A 26,969-nucleotide genomic window follows, 5' to 3' on the forward strand; every position below is an offset into this window, starting at 1 on the left:
GTCACAAGACCCATGGCTTAAACTTACAAACCTGAGTAGATGCCATCCCCTACTCGAAGGATGGCTGACAATGACCTTCTATTGTTTAGAATTGAATCGGTTTATTGCTAATATTTATATTTGGTGATTGGCCTAGTTTGAAATCTTTAGTGCTCATCTTTTAACTATTAACTGAATTATGTGATTACTTAGTTTGAAACTTGGTGAATTGTTGAGTGCCCTAATGTTTTTCTTTCAGTGCTTTTGGACTGAACAGTGATGTTGCACTAAAATTGTATATTGAGACATTGCTTTTACGAGATACAAATGGCCATCATGGTGAAGGAGAGCCAGCTGACGTCAAACAATCTCCTGCTGAACTTTTGGAAAGAGCGATTGAAGTCATGCCTTTATTAAAAAGTAAAACTGACCTGGTCATTAGTTTGAGTGGTACTTTACACAAGGTAATAGTCTCCTTTTAAACTAATTTAATCCAGCATCTATGCCCTACTTTTAAAGCAGTAATTGAGAAAAAATGGTTTTGTCGATGATTCAGCAGGAATGGCAAACTGACTGTATTTAGATATTCTTTTTTTTAATAAATGTATTTTATTGGGTTTTTGAACATAGTATATTTACAGTTATGTACACAGATTGAAATATATATATATTTTAAAAACTGGTTGGATATTGTACACCACAAAAACAGCAACTCTGTACAGTTCGCAATATTACGTTTCACAAATAAGTAGGCACATGTTTGTGGGGGATGGGGGTAACTGGGGAGGTATATATACATTTGGGTGCCGGAGAAACAATTACAGTAGTTCTGTCCAATACAGAGAGGGCAATACGAAAATGGATTTGGTGTTGTTATTGCTTCTCGGATGGATTTCGCTGCCATTGTTGTTGCGCGTCCAGTTCTGCTTCGGCCGTTCGTCCTGTGTTCTCCAGTATTTTCTTGCTCTCTGTTACTGTATTTGCTGAGTCGTGTCTGACAGCAGTCCCATCCAAAGGAAATAGTAACTCCTGAATAAACTTATTTCTTTATTATTCTAAAAACTTCTCTTGAACCTCGTATGTATCGGTACATCTGTTCTCAGAACTACAATTTCCTATCATTTTAAAATTTCATTCAAGGGGTGTGGGTTTTGCTGGCAAAGACAACATTTGTTGCCCAGTCCTAATTGCCTTTGAGATGGTGGTGATGCACTATCTTCTTGGATCACTTCAGTCCATGTGGTGTAGGTGCACCCACAGTGCTGTTAGGGAGGGAATTCTAAGATTTTGACCCAGCAACAGTGAAGGAATGGCGATATATTTCCCAAAGTGAGGATGGTGAGTGTCTTGGAGGGGAACTTCAGGTGGTGGTCGTCCCATGTGTCTGCTGCCCTTGTCCTCCTAGATGGTGGTGGTTGTGGGTTTGGAAGGTTCTGCCTAAGGAGCGCTGGTGACTCCCTGCAGTGCATCTTGCAGATGGTACGCACTGCAAATATTGTGCGTTCGTGGTGCAGGGAGGGAATGTTTGTGCAAGAATGTTTGTGACAGAGATAGAAAGGTTCTTGATTAATATGGGGATCAGGGGTTATGGGGAGAAGGCAGGAGAATGGGGATGAGAAAATATCAGCTATGATTGAATGGCGGAACAGAGCTGATGGGCCAAATGGCCTAATTCTGCTCCTATGTCTTATTGTCTTCTGGTAAGAGATGCCAATCAAGTGGGCTGTTTTGTCCTGGGTGGTGTCACGCTTCGTGGGTGTTGTTCGAGCTTTCACTAATCCTTGCATCATCCTAGTAAATGTACACAGTATGCTCTCGGACTTTTTAATGTTCTTTCTATGATGGAATGTCCATCTGTACCCAATGCTTTAACTTGTGTCTACATCCAACCCAGGTCCCCACTGTAAATGAGTGTTACGAGCAACTGAAGATTTTAAGCCAAATAATATTCTGTGATTTCTTCAATCTGGTGACTGTCCACTGAGGTGTTGGGTATGGGGTTCTATTTTTCTAACAACCATGGAAGTCCAAACGCAACATACTATCTTTTTAAAAAATATATATTTTAATTAAAATTTTCAATGTTTTAACATTTTTACAACAATACGCACCTCCCCCACCCTTTGATAGCACCCAGATCACCAAAATGTACAACAAACAAGCCCCATCTCTGGTGGAACCCCTCATCCGCCCCTCTCAGAGTAAATTTCACCGTCACAAAATACAGGAACTCATTTTAGGCCCCCCCAGCCATGCTGAGGCACTGGGGGGAGAAGCTGACATCCACCCCAACAGAACCCGCCTGCGAACAATCAGTAAGGCGAAGGCTAAAACACCTGCTCCCGTCTGCATCTCCGACAGATCGAACAGCCCGAATCTGGCTTGCTGGACACCTGGCCCCAATTCCATATGAAGAACCTTGGACATGGTGCTGAAAAACCACCCTCAATATTTCTCCAGCTTGGGCCAGGACCAGAACATATGGACATGATTGGCTCGCAACTACCCTCCACCCCTTCAAACATGCAGTTCATCCTTGCCTTTGTATACATTACTTTTACCTGAATCAATCCCAGCCTCGCACACGAGGTCGAGGCATTGACCCTTCACAGCACTTTGCACCATAATCCTTCATCCAACCCCATCCCCACTCTTCATCCCACTTGACCTTAATCCCTTCCATGGACTACCTTCCTCCTCCATGATCCTGCTGCAGATCACTGAGACGGCCCTCCTCTCCAACTGCACCACCGACAGCAGCGCCTCCAACAGTGAGGAAGACGGTGCCACTGGGAAGCTCGGGAAAACCTTTCATGCAAAATTCCACATTTGCACATACCTGAAGCCCTCCTCATGCTGGAGCCCATACTTCACCCCCCAGCTCCTCCAAACTTGCAAATCCTCCAGAAAAAAATCCTTCACCTCTTTTACTCCGTTATCTTCCCATCCCTGGAACCTTTCATCCATCCTCCCTGGCTCAAACCTGTGATTCCCTCTTCTCAGCAACACCCTCGACCCTGCCCTCAACTTGAAGTGCTGCCGAAATTGCCCCCAAATCTTCAGCGGTGCTGCCGCTACAGAATTGCCCGAATACCTAACTTGTAGGATCTTAAAGGGAATAATTTACTCCATATTTAGTTGCATACTAATATGTCTTTTCTCTTAACCTTCAGATGGATCCATACAACTACGAAATTATTGAAAGTGCCTTAACGATTATAAAATTGACAAACGAAGCTGCTGTGAATTATAACTTGGATCAGGTAGGAACAAATTAATCTGGGGGATAAATATTGCCTGCAAACAGCATATGTTTGTGTTCATGTGACAATTAATGTGTAGCGAAAGGTGCTTGGTGCTCTTGGTAGAGGAGTGAGCGCTTTCAATGAACTTTTTTAAGGGGTGAACAAAAGTTTTGCGGAAGTCATATGTATGGAGGTTAATTTTTGATTCAAAAGAACTTTTAAAATATACTTTACAATTTGAGTAAAATTGTTTATATGTAGAAAAATAGGGCAGCACGGTAGCACAGTGGTTAGCAGTATTGCTTCACAGCTCCAGGGTCCCAGGTTCAATTCCCAGCTTGGGTCACTCTCTGTGTGGAGTCTGCACGTTCTCCCTGTGAGCGTGGGTTTCCTGTGGGTACTCCGGTTTCCTCCCACAAGTTCTGAAAGGTGTGCTTGTTAGGTGAATTGGACATGCTGAATTCTTCCTCCATTAACCCGAACAAGCGTCGGAATGTGGCGACTGGGCGATTTTCACAGTAACTTCATTGCAGTGTTAATGTAAGCCTACTTGTGACAATAAAGATTATTAAATTAAATTAAATATTGTTGACCCAGGAAGCCTAGAATTGTGCAAGTCTTTTGCAAGAATTAATTACATTACATAATGTTGCTCCAAATATTAACAAAACTTGTGGACCAATACATTTAAAACAAAATCTTGTTTGAATAGGCTTTGAGTCTTTTGCAACATTTGCACTCGTACAAACGAATTTCAGCACCTGGAAACTTGGAACATCAATATCTCCAGAAACATTCAATTGACCTTTCACCAATGGCTGAGAGCAGATTGCCATTCCACCTACTCTTCTTTGAAACCACTCAAAGATTTTGGAATATAATATGTAAGTGCTTAAATTTGCAACTTTTTTTTTTTATAAATGTTTTTTTATTGGGTTTTTGAACAAAATATATTTACCGTTATGTACACAGAATAAGAATATATATATGGAAGAGAAGGGCACACCCAAACATACCAAAAAAAAGTAATAATAAAAAAGAAAATAGAATATTGTGCACCAGCTCAACAGCAGCAACTCTGTACAACTGGCAAAATTATTTACAACACATAAGTAGGCGACTGTTTGTTTGGGGGGGGTGGAGACTGGGAGGTAAATATACATTTGGGTGCCGGAGAAACAATTACAGAGGGCAATACTCGAATGGATTTGATGTTGGTGTTGTCACTTGCTTCTCCCAGACAGATCTCGCTGCCGTTGTCGTCTCGCGCTCACCTCTCGCTTCACCTCCCGTCTTTTGCCTGTATTCTCCTTGTTCTCTGTTCCTGGAGATGCCAAGTTTGTTATTGTATCCCGTGCCCTCCTTCCGGCTGTCATTTCGCTGCCTCCACCCCCTCACATCCCTGGTTCTCCTCCCTTGTTCCCTGTCCCTTCCCTCTCTCCCCCCCCCCCCACCACCACCACCACCTGTGGTTCGCCTTTCTTTCCCCTTGGGTTTAGCTGTCCACCCCCTCCCTCTCCCAGTCTTTTTTAAAATTTGATTTATTATTGTCACATATATTAGTATACAGTGAAAAGTATTGTTTCTTGCATGCTGTACAAACAATGCAGTCCGTACATAGGGAAGGAGAGACTGCAGAATATAATGTTACAGTTATAGCAAGGTGTAGAGAAAGGATCAACTTAATACGAGGTAGGTCCATTCAAAAGTCTGATGGCAGCAGGGAAGAAGCTGTTCTTGAGTTGGTTGGTACGTGACCTCAAACTTTGGTCTCTTTTTCCTGACGGAACGAGGTGGAAGAGAGTATGTCCAGGGTGAGTGGGGTCCTTAATTATGCTGGCTGCCTTTCTGAGGCAGCGGGAATTATAGATAGAGTCAGTGGATGGGAGGCTGGTTTGCGTGATGGACTGGGCTACATTCACGACCTTTTGTAGTTTCCTGCAGTCTTGGGTAGAGCAGGCTCCATACCAAGCTGTGATACAACCAGAAAGAATGCTATCTTTCCCTCTCATGCTTTGGCTACTTTCCCCTGATTCTTGGCTACCTGGCTATCTTCTGCTTGTTCGTTGGCCACAAACAGATCCCGGAACAATTGGGTGAATGGCTCCCACGTTCTGTGGAAGCCGTCGTCTGACCCTCGGATGGTGAATTTGATTTTCTCCATTTGGAGAGATTCCGAGAGGTCGGACAGCCAGTCTGTAGCTTTGGGTGGTGCTGCTGACCACCAGCCGATTCTACGGCGGGCGATCAGGGAGGCAAAGGCAAGGGAGTCCGCCCTCCTCCCCAGGAATAGATCCCCGAAGACCGCCACTTTCGGGCATGGCTCCACCCTCATCCCCACCACTTTGGGCATTGCCTCGAAGAAGGCTGTCCAGTATTCCGCAAGTCTGGGGCAAGACCAGAACATGTGGGCGTGGTTGGCTGGGCCTCCTTGGCACCGTTCACATCTATCCTCCACCTCCGGGAAGAACCTACTCATAACGGGTTCTTGTTAAGTGGGCTCTATGTACTACTTTTAGCTGCGTCAGGTTGAGCCTTGCGCACGTGGAGGTGGTGTTGACCCTATGCAGTGCTTCGCTCCAGAGTCCCTACCCTATTTCAATCCCCAGGTCCTCCTCCCATTTATTTCTTGTTTTATCCAGTGCGGTGTAGGCCCTTTCTACCAGTTGACCATACATGTCGCTACAGTTTCCTTTATCTAGTATGCTTGCATCCAGTAACTCTTCCAGTAATGTCTGTCGTGGCAGTTGTGGGTACGTCCTTGTCTCCTTTTGTAGGAAGTTTTTGAGTTGTAGATACCGTGGCTCGTTCCCCCTGGCTAGCTGGAATTTCTCTGTCAGTTTGTCCAGTGTTGCGATCCTGCCGTCCGTGTATAGGTCCCTGACTGTCAGTGTCCCCCCCGTCCTGTCTCCACCTTTTGAAGGTGGCGTCAGTCAGCGCTGGTGTGAACCTATGGTTGTTGCAGATGGGAACTTTGTCCAACATTTTGGTCAGGCCAAATTGCTGCTGTAGTTAGTTCCAGGATTGGAGGGTGGCTATCACCACCGGGCTGCTGGAGTGTTTTTTTGGGTGGGGATGGGAGTGCCGCCGTGGCGAGGGCCCGGAGGGAGGTCCCGATGCGGAGGCCCACTTCTGCCCCCCCCCCCCATACGAACGCCATGAATGGTTTGTCTAGTGCTTTGAAAAAGGCCTTGGGGATGTAGATCGGAATGGATCCAAGTAGGAAGAGGTACCTGGGCAGTACGTTCATTTTGATCGTCTGGACTCTCCCCGCGAGGGCGAGTGGGAGTGTGTTCCATCTTTGCAGGTCCTTTTTTACTTCCTCCGTCGGACTGGTAAGGTTCCATTTGTGGATCCCTTTCCAGTCATGGGCTATTTGGATTCCGAGGTAGCGGAATTGGTGTAGGGCTTGTTTAAACAGCAGTCCCGTTAGTGCTGCCCCCCCCTACTTGTGGGTGTACCGGGAAGATCTCATGTTGAGTTTGTAGCCCGAGAAGGCGCCAAGCTCTTTCAGGAGCGCGATGATTCCGTCCATGCTGCTTTGTGGGTCCGAAATGTAGAGGAACAGGTCATCTGCATAGGGTTGAGACTCTGCTCTCTGCCACCCCTTGAAATCCCCCTCCAGCATTTTGCTGTTCTGAGCACGATTGCTAGTGGTTCGATCGCTAGAGTGAACAGCAGTGGAGACCGTGGGCATCCTTGTCTGGTGCCCCTATGCAGCTGGAAGTATCGGGAGTTAGTGTTGTTGGTCCGTACGCTCGCCATGGGAGCGTTGTATAGGAGTTTTATAAATTTGCAACTTGACCTTGTTAAATAATGTGCAGAGCTGTCAATTTTTTTAAAAGCATACTCCATTAACTCACAAGTAATGGCATTACAACAGAAGTTTGTGAGTTCGATAAACATCAATATTTGTTTTTATTTTTGATGCAAGTAAACCAAAAAGTGTATGAATGAGTTGGGGTTGGGAGGGGATTGAAACGCTGTTGGGAACGACTTTTTAAAGAGATTTTGCATTCTACGTAATTTAAAGATGGGGCCCTATTGTTTTTTTTAAAGGAGAGGAGGGGTAATGTGAACTACTAACTAACCACCCTCTGAGGGGATGTTGCACTTTTGGCAGAATGTACGGAATTAATAAAGTGTGATTGTGCCAGAACTAGGCACGCCAAATGCAGCCGGAACACGTGGATAAGAGCAATTATTGGTATACATATAAATACCTCTACTGCTTTGATCAGTTTGCTTACCCACAAAAGGTCAGAAGTTTATTTTACTTCTCATCAAGTGGCAAGGGTTGGGTACTGCACCACAAAGCTTGAAAAAGTCCAAATTATAACTGAATTTCAGTATTTTTATTGATTTATTTTTTTTCCTCCCCTGAATAGAGAATATCGATATAGAGTTTCAACGTTATAGAACATACAGTGCAGAAGGAGGCCATTCGGCCCATCGAGTCTGCACCGACCCACTTAAGCCCTCAGTTCCACCCTATCCCCGTAACCTCTCCTAACCTTTTTGGTCACTAAGGGCAATTTATCATGGCCGATCTACCTAAACTGCACATCTTTGGACTGTGGGAGGAAACCGGAGCACCCTGAGGAAACCCACGCAGACACTGGGAGAACGTGCAGACTCCGAGCACAGACAGTGACCCAGCCGGGAATTGAACCTGGAACCCTGGTGCTGTGAAGCCATAGTGCTAGCCACTTGTGCTACCGTGCTGCCCTAACTTCTGTCATATGTATATACCTGGTTAAATTTGAACTGTTATAGTCTAAAGAGCTTCTGAAAATGTGGCTGTTTGAAATTCATAGGCCTCCTTCTGTGCTGAGGGACTCATCATACCTGTGCCAACTCTCTTTAATATCACCTGTCCTTGTCTCTGCTTCAGTTCATCTGCTGCTGATGAAACCTTTGTCTGTGCTTTGTTATTTCTCGACATGACTATTCCAATACCTCTCTCGTTCTACCCTACATACAAGATTTTTTAAAAATTGATTCCGGGAATTCCGGCGCCAGTAATATTTGCAGTTGTGGGGTAATGGCCTGGGAAGCAGGCCCACACCTTGCACTGCCCACCTGGCTGCCCCCCCCCCCCCCCCCCCCCTCCTCAATTTTCGTGGAATTGGAACACAGCCAATCAGGATTCATGAATCATAGTCAAGATTTAAGACCTTTTGAAATGCCTACTCTCCCAGTATGCATGAGAGAACCAATTAGCCATTTAATAACAATGACAAGTGTTGAAATGCACTGAAAGCACATGTCTGAAAGAGTGTTTGTTTTTGAGAAGAACTGCTGCTCTTACAACCCAATAAAAATGTCAGTCAAACGGTCATTATGGTATCAATAACAAAAGTCTTTCCTAATTTCACAATTCTTAATCTTGTCCCAATAACCATACTAGACATTGAAAGAAAGAGTTCAAAGAAAGATTAACTCATAAAGATATCAGACAATCAAAGCAAACACTCCTCTTACACCTGTGAAACAGACCTCCTGCTCAGCGAATCCATTTGTGTGCCTTGGAGCTCAGCAGGGAGGTGGCATGGGAGGGACATGGAAGATAGCATGGGGCATGGATGGCGGGAGTAAGATCAATAACCTTTAAGGCAATTGGGACAAGCCTCTGGAGAATAGAGGTTGGCCTTCCAAACAGCCTGCCTTGCACTTTCCTGCATTTAGAAGCAACAGGCCCAATTCCATCCTGCCCCTACCTCCCCCGCAAGGATATATGGCAGGAAGGGTACCTTTTGAAGGAGATAGGTTTCCTGCATAGGGAAATTTCCCATCTTTAATTTCCTGCTTCAATGGCGAAAATCAGACTTTAAGGAAAACATAAGTTGCAAAATATATCTTATTTTATAATGTTCTCAGTACGTACACCGTTCAAGTAAACCAACAGGTCAACTGGGGTCAAACACACCACAGTCTGAAACCAAGGGCAGCTGCATCAATATAATGTCTGTGGATATCTCATCAAATGTCCCCAGATGCTTCCCACATTGAGCCAACTGATCTCACTGGAACCTGACTTTCACCTGAGTGTTTTCAAACTCCACTCTCGAAAAACATGCCTTCAAATCTTCTTCCAGACAGCGCTTTCTCTCTGATGCCTTCACCAAAGACCCACTTCAAGGATTTCAGTCCCTCCTTAGTATTCTTCTGCCTTCAATTGCCATGTGCATTCAAGCTTCCACACAATATCTCAGGTACCCAGCCATGCCAACCGAACATTACTACTTCACAGGCTGTGTTAAGGTGGCATCAACTTTCGGATTACTTCAGCTATCTGGCTTCTTGCTAGCCAACTTCACCAGGTCTGCACCCTTCAGCTCTGTCTTTATGTGGGAACTTCTCCCTGCCGCTTTCTTTTTAACTTTCAGTGAACAGCACCTTGATCAGATTCCAGTCCTTTGTCCCTTTGACTTCAGTCTTCCTGACACTTTTCTCTTTCATTCCTGGGTTTCTAGAACCATCTGTTCTTTAACTTCTAGGACTAGCTCTCTGCCCCCATCTCCATTGTCTTGCCTCTCTGCAGTTTCCGTGAGAGCTTTTCTTTTTCTCATCCGAACAAGCTGAAATAACCTCAAACATATTGGACAATTGCCCTCTGGGTCCCCTTATCTGCCTCAGCTGCAGACACGCCCTCCCCTCCCTGACCACCTTCCAAATCAGAAGACCATATGCCCTCCCTGTCGTGTCTCAATACCTGCTCTCAATACATGCAGCTTGGCTTCTGGCTCATAGCTTTGAGCTCAAGCCACAGGCACTTGCTGCAGACATTTTTGCCCTGGAACACACTGGTATCCAGGAAGTTGCACATGCTCTAACCATGCCACAACATCGGTCCTGCCATACTCGCGTGTTTTAATTATCAACTTAATTATTTTATTCAGTCTACACTACAGAAGGAAGCCATTTGGTTCATCAAGTCTGTACTGGCCTTCTGAAAGAACATGTCACCCAAGCCCACTCCCCTGCCCTAGTCCAATAACCCTTTAACCTAACCTACACATCTTTGGACACTAAGGGCAATTTAGCATGGCCAATCCACATGATTTACACATCTTTGGACTGTGGGAGGAAACTGGAACACCCGGAGGAAACCCACGCAGACACAGGGAGAATGTATAAACTGCACACAGACAGTCACCCAGAGCCTGAATTGAATCCGGGTCCCTGGTGCTTGTGAGGTAGCAGTACTAACTACTGTGCCGCCCTTAATTAATTTATCTTTTCCTTTAATCTTACCACAAACTTGTGTACTATGTTAAACCTTAGGAATAGAATAGATCTTAAGCACTCACCAGATACGCCCCAGACATCTCGCTCCTTCCTCTGTAAGAACCAGTTGCTACAGGGTGAGAAGATTGGAAAAAGCACCAACCTCCTCTACTCAACAAATTCCCTCAACTCCCCAAACTCCAAACACTCCCGTGCCGGGTCACACTGGGAGTGACTCCCGTGCCAGGTCACACTGGGAGTGACTCCCGTGCCGGGTCACACTGGGAGTGACTCCCGTGCCGGGTCACACTGGGAGTGACTCCCGTGCCAGGTCACACTGGGAGTGACTCCCGTGCCGGGTCACACTGGGAGTGACTCCCCTGCCGGGTCACACTGGGAGTGACTCCCGTGCCGGGTCACACTGGGAGTGACTCCCGTGCCGGGTCACACTGGGAGTGACTCCCGTGCCGGGTCACACTGGGAGTGTCTCCCGTGCCGGGTCACACTGGGAGTGACTCCCGTGCCAGGTCACACTGGGAGTGACTCCCGTGCCGGGTTACACTGGGAGTGACTCCCGTGCCGGGTCACACTGGGAGTGACTCCCGTGCCGGGTCACACTGGGAGTGACTCCCGTGCCGGGTCACACTGGGAGTGACTCCCGTGCCGGGTCACACTGGGAGTGACTCCCGTGCCGGGTCACACTGGGAGTGACTCCTGTGCTGGGTCGGTCACACTGGAAGTGACTCCCGTTCTGGGTCGGTCACACTGGGAGTGACTCCTGTGCTGGGTCACACTGGGAGTGACTCCCGTGCCAGGTCACACTGGATGAGCCCCTACACTCCGGGGCTTTTCTTGGTATGGGACCTGTGCTGTTCTGTTCTTTGCTGTCTTGTTCTTTAACTAATTAAAAACATTTTTTTGGAAAAAAAGAAAAAGTAAATCAGGAGATAGAAAATGGCACATATAAAAGACAATATGATAATAATCATAGGCAACTTCAATATGCTGGTGACTGTGAAAATCAGGTTTGTAGCGAATTCGAAGGAAAGGAGTTTGTGGAATGTCCGCGAGATGGTTTTTTGGAGCAGCTTGTTGTAGAGCCCTCGAGGGAACAGGCAATTCTGGATTTGGTGATGAGTAATGAGGCAGGCTTGATTCGGAACCTTAAGGAGAAGGAACCCTTAGGAAACAGTGACCACAATACACTAGAATTTACCTTGAGCTGGGGGGATGGATAGTGTTTACAGGAGGCGGAGGGAAGTGGGGCTGGTCAATGTGAGGGATCTGTATTTGGTGGAAGGGTTCGTCAGCCTGGAGGAGCTAAGGGAGAGGGTAGAGCTGCTGAGGGGGAGTGAGTTCAGGTATCTGCAGGTTAGGGACTTGGTGCGAAAGGTCTGGAGGTCTGAAAGGTCAGGATACACCCTGCTGGAGCGACTGCTTCTCCCGGATGTGGAAGGGGAGGGAAGAATTGGGAATATATACAAGAGGCTGGGGGAGCAGGGAAGTGAGCGGGTGGTGAAGATCGAAGCGGAGTTGGGAGGGGAGATCAATTGGGGAGCATGGAGTGAGGCACTGCGTAGGGTACATGTGCAAGGATGAGCCTGATGCCGTTTAAGGTGGTGCACAGGATGCATATGACTTGGGCGAGAATAAGTGGGTTCTTTCAGGGGGTAGCAGATGAGTGTGTTAGGTGTGGGTGGGGGCTAACGAATCACGCGTACTTGTTTTGAGGTTGCGAAAAATTGGGGCGGTTCTGGGCGGCAGTCTTAGCCAGGATAGTGGAGGAGGAGGTGGACCCGGACCCTTTGGTGGCGATATTTGGGGTCTCAGAGAAGCCAGAGCTCATGGAGAGGAGGAAGGCCGATGTCTTAGCCTTCATCTCTCTGATTGCACGGTGGCGAATTTTGCTGGAGTGGCGGTCGGCATCGCCACCAGGGGTAGCGGCTTGGTTGGGAGACCTGTAAGACTTCCTGCAATTAGAGAAGATAAATTATGAGTTAAGGGGCTCTTCAGGGGGTTTGAGGAAAGGTGAGGGATGTTTGTGACGGTGTTTGAGGGGCTGTTCGTCATGGGGGAGGGGTGGGTGAAAAAGAGGAGAAATCTGTAGTCTGTATAGTAGATTGTAGGGAAGCATTTTCCTGGGGTGTTTGCTTGCTGTAACCTGTTTTGATACATGTTTGTAATAAAATACATTTTTATAAAAAATAATTTACCCTGTATTTCCTGAAGTCTGCTCACTGTTAACTGTATAGAATTTCATAGAATTTACAGTGCAGAAGGAGGCCATTTGGCCCATCGAGTCTGCACCGGCCCTTGGAAAGAGCACCCCACTTAAGCTCACACCTCCACCCTATCCCAGTAACCCCGCCTAACCTATTTTTTTGGACACTATGGGCAATTGATCATGGCCAATCCACCTAACCTGTACATCTGGGAGGAAACCGGAGCACCCGGAGGAAACCCACGCAGACTCGGGGAGAACATGCAGACTCTGCACAGACAGTGACCCAAGCCGGGAATCTAAGCTGGAATCCTGGAGCTGTGAAGCAACAGTGTTACCATGCTGCCCATATGTATCTCCCAAGCTTTTATCCCATTAGCAGACTGAAATGTTGCTTCCAATTCAAGTCAGTTCTGTCTTAATACGCAATTCATGGTTTCAAGTGATTTTGCAAAATATTGGACTTATGAAATTAGAGCCTTGACTGTTCTTTTTTCAGCTTCAGAACTCAGTGAGGAGACTTTTGCGACATTGCTTTTGATATCTAAACTGATGAAGGTGAGTTTAAGGCCTATTGATACTTTTGAAGCAACTTTCTAACATTGTACAATAGTAATTGTTGCTGGGGACAGAATTGTTTAAGGCTATAGGAGGAAGTTGAAATAACATAATTTGCAACCTGGCTACCCTGCTATTTTCTTTGTGGTCTCCATTTAAAAACTGTATGAGGTAGAAAACCTGTCCACTATATCGACCAACATTTCATGGGACATTGGAGCAAGAAAGATCTGTACTGTTGGGATGGACTCCTCCTGAACCGGACTGGCACCAGGTTCCAAATGGAAAGGCTGAATCGGGCAGTCACAATGACTAAACTAGTAAATGGGGTGATAGGGAGCTCCGGTGGAAATGGTAGTAGAAATAATGCTGAGCAAAAAAAATGAAGGGAGTAGAGCAGCAATCTAAATGTGTTTTTGCACTGTACGCAACAAAAAACTTTAAATATATTTTTTTAAAATAATAATATTAACTTCGCAGAGAAATAAGTAAATGTGCAAATAAAACATGAGAGCAGAGGACAGATTAGGGTGTGTGGCCCAAAGAAATATTCTTTGTTCTTTATATACTGTACGTTTGTATAAAGTGAATGAATTGCAGATGGAAAGAGAGCATGGCATGATAATCATCCCTGAGACATGACTGGGAACTGAATATACCAGATTAACATGTCTGTAGTTAAGAGCTAGAGGGAGTGAACTAGCCCTGTGATAAAGGGTGAAATTGCTTCAATGATGAGAGAGGATAGAATGAGAGGTAAGCAGGCAGTGAAGACTAGAGATAGAACTAAGAGAAAAAAAAGGTGTGACTTGTGTATTTATCATATGTTCATGTATGTAGTTACATTGTGTATTTATCATATGTTCTATGTTTTCATGTATGGCGTGACCTGCCTGGACTGTATGCAGAACAATACTTTTTGCTGTACCTTGGTACACGTGACAAATCTAAGTCCTGTACATTGGATGCCTGGTAGCAGCTGTGACATGACTGAATATATAATGCAGAGATTAGACAAGCATGATGTTATGAAAACCAGAATGGTTTAAACAAGGAATTTCACTTTCATAGATTGGGATAAGAAGACTCGTTCATGTGAGAGTGAAATTTGAGTGTGTTCAAAGCAGTTTTCTGCAATGGTATGTCCCAATAAAGGGACAGGCCATAATTAGATTCAATAAAAGTAATTTGACAGAAATCTTTGGATCCTCGCTGTTTGACAGAAATCTTTGGATCCTCGCTGTCTTCAGGGGATGTCCCGGAGGACTGGAGAATAGCCAATGTTGTTCCTCTGTTTAAGAAGGGTGGCAGGGATAATCCCGGGAACTACAGGCCGGTGAGCCTTACTTCAGTGGTAGGGAAATTACTGGAGAGAATTCTTCGAGACAGGATCTACTCCCATTTGGAAGCAAATGGACGTATTAGTGAGAGGCAGCACGGTTTTGTGAAGGGGAGGTCGTGTCTCACTAACTTGATAGAGTTTTTCGAGGAGGTCACTAAGATGATTGATGCAGGTAGGGCAGTAGATGTTGTCTATATGGACTTCAGTAAGGCCTTTGACAAGGTCCCTCATGGTAGACTAGTACAAAAGGTGAAGTCACACGGGATCAGGGGTGAACTGGCAAGGTGGATACAGAACTGGCTAGGCCATAGAAGGCAGAGGGTAGCAATGGAGGGATGCTTTTCTAATTGGAGGGCTGTGACCAGTGGTGTTCCACAGGGATCAGTGCTGGGACCTTTGCTCTTTGTAGTATATATAAATGATTTGGAGGAAAATGTAACTGGTCTGATTAGTAAGTTTGCAGACGACACAAAGGTTGGTGGAATTGCGGATAGCGATGAGGACTGTCTGAGGATACAGCAGGATTTAGATTGTCTGGAGACTTGGGCGGAGAGATGGCAGATGGAGTTTAACCTGGACAAATGTGAGGTAATGCATTTTGGAAGGGCTAATGCAGGTAGGGAATATACAGTGAATGGTAGAACCCTCAAGAGTATTGAAAGTCAAAGAGATCTAGGAGTACAGGTCCACAGATCACTGAAAGGGGCTACACAGGTGGAGAAGGTAGTCAAGAAGGCATACGGCATGCTTGCCTTCATTGGCCGGGGCATTGAGTATAAGAATTGGCAAGTCATGTTGCAGCTGTATAGAACCTTAGTTAGGCCACACTTGGAGTATAGTGTTCAATTCTGGTCGCCACACTACCAGAAGGATGTGGAGGCTTTAGAGAGGGTGCAGAAGAGATTTACCAGAATGTTGCCTGGTATGGAGGGCATAAGCTATGAGGAGCGATTGAATAAACTCGGTTTGTTCTCACTGGAACGAAGGAGGTTGAGGGGCGACCTGATAGAGGTATACAAAATTATGAGGGGCATAGACAGAGTGGATAGTCAGAGGCTTTTCCCCAGGGTAGAGGGGTCAATTACTAGGGGGCATAGGTTTAAGGTGAGAGGGGCAAAGTTTAGAGTAGATGTACGAGGCAAGTTTTTTACGCAGAGGGTAGTGGGTGCCTGGAACTCACTACCGGAGGAGGTAGTGGAGGCAGGGACGATAGGGACATTTAAGGGGCATCTTGACAAATATATGAATAGGATGGGAATAGAAGGATACGGACCCAGGAAGTGTAGAAGATTGTAGTTTAGTCGGGCAGTATGGTCGGCACGGGCTTGGAGGGCCGAAGGGCCTGTTCCTGTGCTGTACATTTCTTTGTTCTTTGTTCTTTGTTCTTTGTAATGAACCAGATTTAGTTACCAACCTTACTTGAGCAAAAAGACAGCAATGATAAAAATAACGGCATAAAATGTGTTGAATACCCAGACCAGATGGTTTAAGTCCCAACGGTTTTAAAGGAAGTAGGTGAGAATATTGCAGATGCCCTGACTTCCAAAATTTTCTTGATTTTTGTAATCCCTATATATGAAAGGTCTATGTAACTGACCAGATAGTCTAAAATCTATTGTCAAGAAATTACTCGTGTCTATAATTAAGGATGGAAAGACTGAACACCTTGAGAATTCTGTGTTGATTTTAAAGCATAGGTCATGTGTGATAAATTGGATTGATTTTTTTTGGACAGGCGAATGTATGCATGTTCTTTGCAAATACTTCCGCACAGCATTTGATAAATCTCACATAAGAGACAGTTAGCTAAAGTTTTTTTAAAAATACATTTAGAGTACCCAATTATTTTTTCCAATGAAGGGGCAATTTAACGTGGCCAATCCACTTACCCTGCACATCTTTGGGTTGTGGAGGCGAAACCCACGCAAACACGGGGAGAATGTGCAAACTCCACACGGACAGTGACCCAGGGCTGGGATTCGAACCCGGGTCCTCAGCGCCGTAGGCAGCAATGCTAACCACTGTGCCACTATGCTGCCCTGTTAGCTGAAGTTGAAGCTTGTGGAATTGAAGATAAAATGTAGGCTTGTTTAGGAAATTGACTCAGCAGCAGGAGCTAGACAGTAACAAACATGGGGAGGTACTCTAATTGAGAGGATGTGAATAAAGGCATCCCACAGGGGCCTCAACTATTCTTCTTTGCCTCCCTGTTTCGCGCGATGATGGGTGCACGCAAATGGGTCATTGATTGGCTTGGCAGCATCTGGCTCTCTCTTTGCAGTGTTGTCTCATGTCTTGCCAGCTGCTAGGTCTCTTCTCCGCCTCATTTCACTCCCTCCTTTGCTGCAGTCCATTAGATCTGGTGGTCGCTAGCAACTTGCTCCCACAGTGCTTGTCCATATCACAGGGTTACATGTCGCGCTTGCAGATGTCTTTGAAGTGGAAGGGATGGGCGGCAAGTGTGCCTGGTGCCGGTTGCAAGCTTGTTGTACAACAAGTCTTGGGTATCCTGCCATGCTCTGTGCAGCTTACATGTCCAAGCCATTTCAAGTGCCGCTGGCTCAGTTGGGCGTACATGCTGGGAATGTTAGCTACCTCGAAGACTTCTATGTTGGAGATGGAGTCCTGCCACTTGATGCTGAGGATTCATTGGAGGCAGTGAAGATGGAATACTCTGAGACATCTTGCTTGGCTGGCACACATTGTCCAGGTCTCACTGCTGGAAAGCAGGATACAGAGGATGCAGGCTTCAAACACTTGAGCTTTTGTGTTCGGTGTAAGTACATCATTTTCCCACACCCTCTTGTACAGTTTGCACAAAGCAGCAGATACCTTTCCTTTTTTTTTAATTAAATATTTTATTGAAAATTTTTGGTCAACCAACACAGTACATTGTGCATCCTTTACACAATATTATAACAACACAAATAACAATGACCTATTTTATAAACAAAAAATGAATAAATAATAAATAACAAAAATGAAAACTAGCCCTAATTGGCAACTGCCTTGTCACAAGTAACACTCTCCAAAAATATCATTTAACAGTCCAATATATAATTATCTGTAGCAACGACCTATACATACTATACAGTATATATTAACAACCCTGAGAGTCCTTCTGGTTCCCCCCCCCCCCCCCCCCCCCGATCCTGGGCTGCTGCTGCTGCCTTCTTTTTTCCATTCCGTCTATCTTTCTGCGAGGTATTCGACGAACGGTTGCCACCGCCTGGTGAACCCTTGAGCTGACCCCCTTAGGACGAACTTAATCCGCTCTAGCTTTATAAACCCCGCCATGTCATTTATCCAGGTCTCCACCCCCGGGGGCTTGGCTTCTTTCCACATTAGCGATATCCTGCGCCGGGCTACTAGGGACGCAAAGGCCAAAACATCGGCCTCTCTCGCCTCCTGCACTCCCGGCTCTTGTGCAACCCCAAATATAGCCAACCCCCAGCTTGGTTCGACCCGGACTCCTACTACTTTTGAAAGCACCTTTGTCACCCCCATCCAAAACCCCTGTAGTGCCGGGCATGACCAAAACATATGGGTATGATTCGCTGGGCTTCTCGAGCACCTCGCACACCTATCCTCCACCCCAAAAAATTTACTGAGCCGTGCTCCAGTCATATGCGCCCTGTGTAATACCTTAAACTGAATCAGGCTTAGCCTGGCACACGAGGACGACGAGTTTACCCTGCTTAGGGCATCTGCCCACAGCCCCTCCTCAATCTCCTCCCCCAGCTCTTCTTCCCATTTCCCTTTTAGTTCATCTACCATAGTCTCCCCTTCGTCCCTCATTTCCCTATATATATCTGACACCTTACCATCCCCCACCCATGTCTTTGAGATCACTCTCCTGCACCTCTTGTGTCGGGAGCTGCGGGAATTCCCTCACCTGTTGCCTCGCAAAAGCCCTCAGTTGCATATACCTGAATGCATTCCCTTGGGGCAACCCATATTTCTCGGTCAGCGCTCCCAGACTCGCAAACTTCCCATCCACAAACAGATCTTTCAGTTGCGTTATTCCTGCTCTTTGCCACATTCCATATCCCCCATCCATTCCCCCCGGGGCAAACCTATGATTGTTTCTTATCGGGGACCCCCCCCAAGGCTCCAGTCTTTCCCCTATGCCGTCTCCACTGTCCCCAAATCTTCAGTGTAGCCACCACCACCGGGCTTGTGGTGTAGTTCCTCGGTGAGAACGGCAATGGGGCTGTCACCATAGCCTGTAGGCTAGTCCCCCTACAGGACGCCCTCTCTAATCTCTTCCACGCCGCTCCCTCCTCTCCCATCCACTTACTCACCATTGAAATATTAGCGGCCCAATAATACTCACTTAGGCTCGGTAGTGCCAGCCCCCCCCCTATCCCTGCTACGCTGTAAGAATCCCTTCCTCACACTCGGGGTTTTCCCGGCCCACACAAAACTCATGAAGCTCTTTTCAATCCTTTTAAAAAAAAGCCTTCGTGATCACCACCGGGAGGCACTGAAACACAAAGAGGAATCTCGGGAGGACCACCATCTTAACCGCCTGCACCCTCCCTGCCAGTGACAGGGATACCATATCCCATCTCTTGAAATCCTCCTCCATCTGTTCCACCAACCGCGTTAAATTTAACCTATGCAATGTGCCCCAATTCTTAGCTATCTGGATCCCCAGGTAACGAAAGTCCCTTGTTACCTTCCTCAACGGTAGGTCCTCTATTTCTCTACTCTGCTCCCCTGGATGCACCACAAACAACTCACTTTTCCCCATGTTCAATTTATACCCTGAAAAATCCCCAAACTCCCCAAGTATCCGCATTATTTCTGGCATCCCCTCCGCCGGGTCTGCCACGTATAGTAGCAAATCGTCCGCATACAAAGATACCCGGTGTTCTTCTCCTCCCCTAAGTACTCCCCTCCACTTCTTGGAACCCCTCAACGCTATCGCCAGGGGCTCAATCGCCAGTGCAAACAATAATGGGGACAGAGGGCATCCCTGCCTTGTATCTCTATGGAGCCGAAAATATGCAGATCCCCGTCCATTCGTGACCACGCTCGCCACTGGGGCCCTATACAACAGCTGCACCCATCTAACATACCCTTCTCCAAAACCAAATCTCCTCAACGCCTCCCACAAATAATCCCACTCCACACTATCAAATGCTTTCTCGGCATCCATCGCCACTACTATCTCCGTTTCTCCCTCTGGTGGGGCCATCATCATTACCCCTAACAACCTCCGTATATTCGTGTTCAGCTGTCTCCCCTTCACAAACCCAGTTTGGTCCTCGTGGACCACCCCCGGGACACATTCCTCTATTCTCATTGCCATTACCTTGGCCAGGATCTTGGCATCTACATTTAGGAGGGAAATAGGTCTATAGGACCCGCATTGTAGCGGGTCCTTTTCCTTCTTTAAGAGAAGCGATATCGTTGCTTCAGACATAGTCGGGGGCAGTTGTCCCCTTTCCTTTGCCTCATTAAAGGTCCTCGTCAGTACCGGGGCGAGCAAGTCCACATATTTTCTATAGAATTCGACTGGGAATCCATCCGGTCCCGGGGCCTTTCCCGCCTGCATGCTCCTAATTCCTTTCACCACTTCTTCTACCTCGATCTGTGCTCCCAGTCCCACCCTTTCCTGCTCTTCCACCTTGGGAAATTCCAGCCGATCCAAGAAGTCCATCATTCTCTCCCTCCCATCCGGGGGTTGAGCTTCATATAATTTTTTATAAAATGTCTTGAACACTCCATTCACTCTCTCCGCTCCCCGCTCCATCTCTCCTTCCTCATCCCTCACTCCCCCTATTTCCCTCGCTGCTCCCCTTTTCCTCAATTGGTGTGCCAGCAACCTGCTCGCCTTCTCCCCATATTCGTACTGTACACCCTGTGCCTTCCTCCATTGTGCCTCTGCAGTGCCCGTAGTCAGCAAGTCAAATTCTACATGTAGCCTTTGCCTTTCCCTGTACAGTCCCTCCTCCGGTGCTTCCGCATATTGTCTGTCCACCCTCAAAAGTTCTTGCAGCAACCGCTCCCGTTCCTTACTCTCCTGCTTCCCTTTATGTTCCCTTATTGATATCAGCTCCCCTCTAACCACCGCCTTCAACGCCTCCCAGACCACTCCCACCTGGACCTCCCCATTATCATTGAGTTCCAAGTACTTTTCAATGCACCCCCTCACCCTTAGACACACCCCCTCATCTGCCATTAGTCCCATGTCCATTCTCCAGGGTGGGCGCCCTCCTGTTTCCTCCCCTATCTCCAAGTCCACCCAGTGTGGAGCGTGATCCGAAATGGCTATAGCCGTATACTCCGTTCCCCTCACCTTCGGTATCAATGCCCTACCCAGCACAAAAAAGTCTATTCGCGAGTAGACTTTATGGACATAGGAGAAAAACGAGAACTCTTTACTCCTAGGTCTGCTAAATCTCCACGGGTCTACACCTCCCATCTGCTCCATAAAATCTTTAAGTACCTTGGCTGCTGCCGGCCTCCTTCCAGTCCTGGACTTCGACCTATCCAGCCCTGGTTCCAACACCGTATTAAAATCTCCCCCCATTATCAGCTTTCCCATCTCTAGGTCCGGAATGCGTCCTAGCATCCGCCTCATAAAATTGGCATCATCCCAGTTCGGGGCATATACGTTTACCAAAACCACCGTCTCCCCCTGTAGTTTGCCACTCACCATCACGTATCTGCCCCCGTTATCCGCCACTATAGTCTTTGCCTCGAACATTACCCGCTTCCCCACTAATATAGCCACCCCCCTGTTTTTCGCATCTAGCCCCGAATGGAACACCTGCCCCACCCATCCTTTGCGTAGCCTAACCTGGTCTATCAGTTTCAGGTGCGTTTCCTGTAACATAACCACATCTGCCTTAAGTTTCTTAAGGTGTGCGAGTACCCGTGCCCTCTTTATCGGCCCGTTCAGCCCACTCACGTTCCACGTGATCAGCCGAGTTGGGGGGCTTCCTACCCCCCCCTTGTCGATTAGCCATCACCTTTTTCCAGCTCCTCACCCGGTTCCCACGCAGCTGTATCTCCCCAGGCGGTGCCCCCCCGCCCATCCTCCCCCATACCAGCTCCCCCCTCTCCCCAGCAGCAGCAACCCAGTAATTCCCCCCTCCCACCCCCCCCGCTAGATCCCCCGCTAGCGTAATTACTCCCCCCATGTTGCTCCCAGAAGTCAGCAAACTCTGGCCGACCTCGGCTTCCCCCCGTGACCTCGGCTCGCACCGTGCGACGCCCCCTCCTTCCTGCTTCTCTATTCCCGCCATGATTATCATAGCGCGGGAACCAAGCCCGCGCTTCTCCCTTGGCCCCGCCCCCAATGGCCAACGCCCCATCTCCTCCACCTCCCCTCCTCCCCCATCACCACCTGTGGGCGAGAGAAAAGTTACCACATCGCAGGATTAGTACATAAAACCCCTCTTTGCCCCCCACATTCGCCCCACCACTTTGTTCGAACGTTCTTTTTAATAACCCGCTCATTCCAGTTTTTCTTCCACAATAAAAGTCCACGCTTCATCCGCCGTCTCAAAGTAGTGGTGCCTCCCTCGATATGTGACCCACAGTCTTGCCGGTTGCAGCATTCCAAATTTTATCTTCTTTTTATGAAGCACCGCCTTGGCCCGATTAAAGCTCGCCCTCCTTCTCGCCACCTCCGCACTCCAGTCTTGATAAACGCGGATCACCGCGTTCTCCCATTTACTGCTCCGAGTTTTCTTCGCCCATCTAAGGACCATTTCTCTATCCTTAAAACGGAGGAATCTCACCACTATGGCTCTGGGAATTTCTCCTGCTCTCGGTCCTCGCGCCATAACTCGGTATGCTCCCTCCACCTCCAACGGACCCGCCGGGGCCTCCGCTCCCATTAACGAGTGCAGCATCGTGCTCACATATGCCCCGACGTCCGCTCCCTCCACACCTTCAGGAAGACCAAGAATCCTCAGGTTGTTCCTCCTTGCGTTGTTTTCCAGTGCCTCCAACCTTTCCACACATCGTTTCTGATGTGCCTCATGCATCTCCGTCTTCACCACCAGGCCCTGTATGTCGTCCTCATTCTCGGCTGCCTTTGCCTTCACGACCCGAAGCTCCCGCTCCTGGGTCTTTTGTTCCTCCTTTAGCCCTTCGATCGCCTGTAGTATCGGGGCCAACAGCTCTTTCTTCATTTCCTTTTTGATCTCTTCCACACAGCATTTCAAGAACTCTTGTTGTTCAGGGCCCCATGTTAAACTGCCACCTTCCGACGCCATCTTGGTTTTTGCTTGCCTTCCTTGCTGCTGTTCTAAAGGATCCACTGCAATCCGGCCACTTTCTCCTCCTTTTTCCATCCGTATCCAGGGGGGATTCCCTTCTGGTTTACCACAGTGTTTTTAGCCGTCAAAATTGCCGTTGGGGCTCCTATCAAGAGCCCAAAAGTCCGTTTCACCGGGAGCTGCCGAAACGTGCGACTCAGCTGGTCATCGCCGCACCCGGAAGTATATCGCAGATACCTTTCCAATGTGCCTGTTGATATCTATGTCCAGAGACAGGTTGTTCGTAATGGTTGAGCCCAAGTTATTAAACTATTGGACCATGGTCACCAATGTTGATGGATGGAACATTTCTATGTCCTGTCCCATGATGTTTATTTTCTTGTGACTGATGGTTAAGCGGAATTCATCAGTCGCAAACCTGTTAATAAGTCTCTGCTGACCACTCCTCCATGTGAGATGTTAATGCAGCATCGTCAGCATAGAGCAGTTCCCGGATGAGAGCTTTCTGTACTTTTGTCTTCACTCTAAGATGGGCAAGATTGAACAGGCTGCCATCTGATCTTGTGATTGATAATTCCTTCTTCTGGAGAATTTAAAAAAAAACTAAATTTAGTGTACCCAATTTATTTTTTCCAATTTAAGGGGCAAATTTAGCATGGCCGATCCACCTAACCTGCACATCTTTGGGTTGTGGGGACCTCGGCGCCATGAGGCAGCAATGTTAACCACTGTGCCACCGTGCTGCCCTGCTTCTTCTGGCGATTTAAACACGTGAGAGTGCAGCAGTGAGAAGGAATTCCCAAATGGTGTGGACATGGGACACCGTCCTGTTTCACGCTGTTCAAGATGGGGAAGGGGATTTGAGCTACAGGGGCCTAAAATGCACACCATATTTATTGACAATTTGGGATGGTTTGGGTTGGAGGGGCTGGTTTAGCACAGTGGGCTAAACAGCTGGCTTGTAAGGCAGAACAACGCCAGCAGCGCGGGTTCAATTCCCGTACCAGCCTCCCCGAACAGGCGCCGGAATGTGGCGACTAGGGGCTTTTCACAGTAACTTCATTGAAGCCTACTTGTGACAATAAGCGATTATTATTATGATGGGATAGAAAACCACATATCCAAGTATGCTGATACGCAGATGGTAGTATTGTAAGCATTTCAAATAGAAGCATAAAATTAAAATTAAAGATTAAGTGAATGGGAAAAAACTATGGTGAATAGATTTCAACAGTGGCAAGTGTTAGGTAATCTACTTTGGGCCTTAAAAAAAGTAAGAATGAACAAAGTACCCTCTTTCCAAGAGCCGGTGCAGACTCAATGGGCCGAATGGCCTCCTTCTGCACTGTAAATTCTATGATAATCTATGATTAATCTAGGACAAAGGTTCGGCACAACATCGTGGGCCGAAGGGCCTGTTCTGTGCTGTATTTTTCTATGTTCTATGTTCAATGGTGAAAAGCTAGAAACTGGCACTAAGTTCAAAGTGGGCTGTTTGCGGTGTGTGCAGCTGCATGGCTGCCTTGCCGGCTGCAGCAATGGTGTTCCCTGCCTGTCCACCCCGGCCCTGTCAGCAAACTATGGCGACGTTGGACACCTTCCGTATGCTCTTTCTCTCCCTCAGCAGCTGCCACGCCGGTTTCACGATTTTTAAATGCACAAATGAACCATGCCATCGGGAACTCGGTCCATCGGAGGCGGAGAATTGCGGAGGCCCCAGAGAATACCAGATCGGGCCCGCTAATGATATGCAAACGGTGTCTACTGTACTTGCTTTCCAGTATGCTTTTACGCTGCTGTCAAGGTGCTGGAGCATTGCGATTTGGCGTCAAATCGGCACCTGGCACGATTTCGGTGTCGGAACCGATTCTCCACCCAATCGCCTTTCCTGGAATCTGGAAGAGGTCTTGTGGCAATTTTGAAAAGCTGGGGTACATCTGAAAAGGGAAAAATGTATTTTTCAAGGGAGCGAAGTGACCTATTCGGGCTATCGGGCAGATAAAAAGGGTCTACACGCAGTAGAGGGTAAGGTGAAGGCCATCAGGGAAACACCACAGAGTTGAAATCCTAATCAATTATTGTGGGAAGCTTATCCCAAATTTGGTCTCCTTGCTGTCCCCACTACACATACTACTGCGAAAGTACCAAAATTGACCTTGACGAGCCACATGTGGAGGCCTTTGTGAAAGTGAAACAACAGCTGTCGTCTGGCTTATTGGCCCAGTTCGACCCCAAAAAGGAGCTCATTCTGACATGTGGAGTTGGACTGGTACTTTCACACCGCTGGAAAGACGGAACAAAAAGGCCCATGCCTACGCATCCAGGACTCTTATCGGATTCCGAGCAGAGGCATTCTCAAATCTAGAAGGAGGGCTTGGCAGTCGTGCTTGATGTAAAGTTTCACCAGTACATCTATGGCAGGTGATTCACAACTGTTTCGGACCAGAAGCCCTTATTAAGACCTTTGAAGAGGATACGGTAATCCCCCCACCCCCCCCCAATAGCCTCCACCCGGATACAGCATTGGGCTCTGTTATTTTCAGCTTATGAGTATCTCTTAGAGCACTGCCCTGGAACGCGAATAGCTAATCCTGATGCTTTGAGTCCCCTCCCACTACCCTCAAGCCCAGCTCCCTTGCCAGCATTGGAACAGGACACTCTGATCCTAAATCATTTAGAGACTTTACCAGAGCCTGGCCACAAAAGGATCCAACACTGTCAAAATTGAAGCACGTGCGGGCTGTACGGTGTCGCAGTGGTTAGCACTTGTGCCTCACAGTGCCGAGGACCCGGGTTCGATATTGGCCTCGGATCATTGTCCGTGTGGAGTTTTGCACATTTTCCTCGTGTCTGCTTGGGTCTCACCTCCACAACCCAAAGATCTGCAGGGTAGGTGAATTGGCCATGCTAATCACCAATGGTGATTCCAAAGTTGTGTGTAATCCAATGGCATCAGAATAGCACCGTATCACCTGTCATCAAATGGGCTGGTGGAATGGGTGTTGGAGACCGTTAAAATCAGCATGAATAAACAACTGGTCGCATCCCTAGAGACCAAATTGGCACGGTTTATATTCGATTATAGGACCACTCCTCATATAACAACAGGAATCGCCCAGCGGACTAAGCCGACTATTCCCAAACCTGGCGAGGAGGGTGGAGAACCATAAATGAAATTATGACTGCGAGAACCAAAACAATATTCAAGACCGCTGATCTGGTTCATGTGAGGAAATTTGGAGATGGGTCCATGAAATAATAATGGAGAAAGCTGGACCAGTGTCCTAGAAAGTGAAGGTCCGAGATTCGGAAACACCTAGACCATCTCAGAAGTAGGGAGTCCATCCCCGAGCAAGCCTCCTTACTGGCCATGGAGGTGGCTGTTAGTCAGTTATTAACTTACAGCTGACTGCAAATTAAAAGACTATGCTGCTGTAGTTGACCTGTGATACCACATCAAAGATGCACCAAAAGCTTAAAGGTTGTCAGCATTCTGGTGTCTCATCTCCCAGGAGTATCCAGTGATTAGCAAAACAAGCACCTTGTTGCTATTGCCCTTCACGGCAATCTACATGTGCGAGGTTGGATTTTCATAAAGATTAAGACGGCACAAAGGAACTGGCTGAACTCTGCACCTGATATGCGCGTTGCCCTCTCCTCCTTTGAACCTGATTGGAATGAAAATCATGAGGACCAAGCAGGGCTCCCCATTCGCATTAAAGGTAAACAAACATGGCGTGGGCCGCCAAGATCGACCATGGTGGGCAGCGAAGGTCGGCCGGTTGGGAAAAGTGGTTCCAGGGTGGGGAGGGTGGAGGAGTTTTTGAAAAACACTGCCCTGGGTTTCTGGGCTTTGACGAGAGTGCTGTAAGTCGCAGCAGCGGCCTTTTTTCCATACTTTCATAAAAGGATTTCGTGCTGGAAGACTGGCATTGACAAAACTATTACACTTTTGTATCTCGAACATTGGAATACGAGGGAGTAGATGTATAGCTGCAGTTTTGCAAAACTCTGGTTAGGCCACTTCTGGAGTACTGTGTTCAATTTTGGACACCACCTTAAGGTATAATTACCAGAATGATACCTGGACCCCAAGGATTAAGTTGCGAGGGAAGTTCTGCCAAGTTGCTCAGAATTTAGAATGATAAGTTGAT

General features: G+C 47.3%; 1 protein-coding gene across 1 annotated transcript in view; it reads left to right on the top strand.

Moving 5' to 3' along the window:
* kntc1 (kinetochore associated 1) overlaps nucleotides 1–26,969 on the top strand; it is a 263,597-nt gene that overhangs the window by 162,524 nt on the left and 74,104 nt on the right. Inside the window, exons 44-47 of the mRNA XM_072495542.1 lie at nucleotides 239–443; nucleotides 3,153–3,242; nucleotides 3,937–4,108; nucleotides 13,175–13,233. Coding sequence (XP_072351643.1) covers nucleotides 239–443; nucleotides 3,153–3,242; nucleotides 3,937–4,108; nucleotides 13,175–13,233 — 526 coding nt within the window. The remainder of the gene's footprint in view (nucleotides 1–238; nucleotides 444–3,152; nucleotides 3,243–3,936; nucleotides 4,109–13,174; nucleotides 13,234–26,969) is intronic.

The sequence above is a fragment of the Scyliorhinus torazame genome, chromosome 1 (genome assembly GCF_047496885.1).
Source record: "Scyliorhinus torazame isolate Kashiwa2021f chromosome 1, sScyTor2.1, whole genome shotgun sequence".
NCBI lineage: Eukaryota > Metazoa > Chordata > Chondrichthyes > Carcharhiniformes > Scyliorhinidae > Scyliorhinus > Scyliorhinus torazame.